Genomic DNA, 2,794 nt, shown 5'->3' with positions numbered 1-2,794 from the left:
ACAATATCCTTGTATTAGTGTTACAGGAAACAGGACCATAAAGCAGTGATCTATACTGATGGGAAAGAGAAAATTAAATTTAAATAAATAAATTTATTAACTAAATTAGGATGGATTGTGCCAAAATCATTAGCATTGGATTTTCGAATACTGGATTTTATAATTATCAGCCTATTTTTTAGGATGCTATCATGTTTTTAAAGGATACATTTGAAAAAGTTAATTTTCACAACCAGATTAAAAGCATGGTGAGTAACAATGAAAAGATAGGATTCTCAGGGATAAAGATATACTTTAGGTTTCATATACACAGTAGGTTAAGAAATTTGGTGTAAAATGAGAACTGGTTATTCATATTTAATCCTTCTCAAGGATCACTTCCAAGGTATAAACACTGTAACAAAAGAACAAGTGGTTCATTTATTAAATTTCTGGCATCCAGCACACTTACACTGCCCATTCAAGCTTCTCATTCTTGATTGAGTTGTACAGAGCCTGTAAAGAAAGAAAATAAGATGAAATTATTTTTTCTATTCTTTTCCACGTTCTGAATTCATTTAATGACTATAGCCAAATGGCTGAAATGAGTCAGCAAGCAACTCCTTCACAACCCAGCCATCTTAACAGGATGAGCATGAAGCCCCTTGTTGGGCATCTTGCTGGCTCTGCAGGGGTGAGGAAAAATGAGCATAGGGTAAGCAGTACTTTCTGAAACAAAGAGACTTAACCCAAAGTAAAAAATGTCTGTCATAAATAAGGTACATGATTCTGTATTACACTGAAACCTTAGGATATGATTAAAATTAGGCCACTCTATTTTTCTTATTTAAAATACAATCCTGTAGTTATATCAGTTTGGCACTGGAGAATACAAATCTTATCTTTTTTAGTATAATATGGTAAATACAACTATTTTCATGGAAACTGAAAAAGCAAAATACACTAAAATCCAAATATTTGGTACCTGTCAATGTGATCTTATTTGGAAATAAGGTCTTTGCAGATATAATCAAGTTAAGATGAGGTCATTAGGGTGAGTGCTAAGCCAATACGACTGATGTCTTTCTAAGATGAGAACAGATAGACACAGAAACACAGGGGAACATCATGACAACAGAGGCAGAGACTGGAGTGATACATCTACAAGTCAAGGAAAGTCAAGGACCACTGCCAACATAAGAAATCAAGAGAAAGGCATGGCACAGATTCTCTCTCCCTTAGAGCCTTTAGAAAGAGTACAGCCCTGAAGAGATCTGATTTTGAAATGCAAGCCTTCAGAACTATCAGAATAAATTTATATTGTTTTAAGCCATCAAATTTGTTGATGGCAGCCCTAAAAAAACAAAACCCACTGCCGTCAAGTCAATTGAGACTCACAGCGACCCCTCTTTGGGTTTCTCAGGCAGTATCCCTATGGAAGTAGATTACTCAGTCTTCCTTCCAAGGAGTGGCTGGTGGGTTTGAACCCCCAGCCTTCTGGTTAACAGTCAAATACCTTAGGCACTACACCACTAGAGATCCTATTCAAGTTATCTAAAATTTTTCTAATACAGTAAGGCCCTGGGTTAAAAACACCTGACTTAATGGACAACTTATACTTAAGAATGAACTTCCATAAAGCCTACTGCATTAAAAATTTGAGTTAAATACAATGGTTAGTAATAACGAATCCATGTACTACTTTGTGACGCTCATGAAAACATTGTGCAGCTTCAGCAGTTTATGGGCTTGAGGAAGGAGAACACTGTCCACCTTTTTAAGTGGATCACACTGCATTAACACTATGCTAAATGTGTAAATTTGTAACCAGCTTAAATATCCCTCTTATTTACCCTTGTAAGGGCAAGGTGTGGTTGATACTGGTAATCAACTACAGTTAGACATCAGTGCAAATGATGTTGTAGAGTTATTGAACTCCATGCCGAAGAACCATTGAAGACCTTATGGAACTAGAACAGTAGGTGATAGCATTTGAGGAAGAAGGGGACCTAAAAACTCCAGATGGAGAAAAAGTTTTTGATGAGAGTTACTGGAAGCATTTTGTCTCAGTGAGCAGAGATGGCAAAGTTAGAGGAGCAAGACCCCAATGTAGAGAGGTTCTCCAAAGTTTAGCACATAGTTAATGAGGGCCTCAGCTGGTATAAAGCCATTTATACCAGACATGAAGACGAAAAGACACGAAAAAGAAAAACTGTGTACAAACCTTCCTTCATGCCCAATTCAAGAAGTTGATTCCTATAGTAAACACCCTCTCAGCAGCAGCAGAATCAAACCCTGACTCTCTAGCACCAGGTCTATCCTAACACAAGACCTATCATCTTCAACAGTAATCATCTCTCCATTATCCTCTTCTGCATCATTCAATTATTAATATCATCATTTTACCTCATGAATGCATCTTCCCATATGCAAGACATCAATGAAATGAGAGTGTTAACCTTTAATTATGATTTACTTTTCTTTGTTTTTCCTACCTAAACTGCTTTAAAAACCGTAATTTTTTAAATAGTACTGTATACCTACACGCACACAGATTCTCTCTCTTCAAAACAATATCATATGTAGTTACTTTTATTATTATGTCCTGTATTAGGATGTTTAAGATGCTTTAGTATATTTGGAAGTCTTTGTTGTTGTTGTTGTGTGCTGTCAAGTCGGCTCCGACTCATAGCGACCCCTCCTTGGGTTTCCAAGGCAGTATCACTACAGAAATAGATTGCCCCATCTTCCTTCCGAGGAGTGGCTGGTGGGTTTGAACTGCCAGCCTTCTGGTGAGCAGTCAAGTGCCTTAGGC

At 37.0% G+C, this 2,794-nt stretch overlaps 1 protein-coding gene across 1 annotated transcript in view; it reads right to left on the bottom strand.

The window, feature by feature from the left end:
* PSD3 (pleckstrin and Sec7 domain containing 3) overlaps nucleotides 1-2,794 on the bottom strand; it is a 576,478-nt gene that overhangs the window by 182,395 nt on the left and 391,289 nt on the right. The window contains exon 10 of the mRNA XM_007935046.2: nucleotides 452-495. Coding sequence (XP_007933237.2) covers nucleotides 452-495 — 44 coding nt within the window. The remainder of the gene's footprint in view (nucleotides 1-451; nucleotides 496-2,794) is intronic.

The sequence above is a fragment of the Orycteropus afer genome, unplaced genomic scaffold (assembly GCF_000298275.1).
Source record: "Orycteropus afer afer isolate SDZICR_OR568_19922 unplaced genomic scaffold, OryAfe1.0 scaffold00024, whole genome shotgun sequence".
NCBI lineage: Eukaryota > Metazoa > Chordata > Mammalia > Tubulidentata > Orycteropodidae > Orycteropus > Orycteropus afer.
The sequence above is the reverse complement of the archived record's forward strand: the minus strand, read 5'-3'. Positions and strand labels throughout refer to the sequence as shown.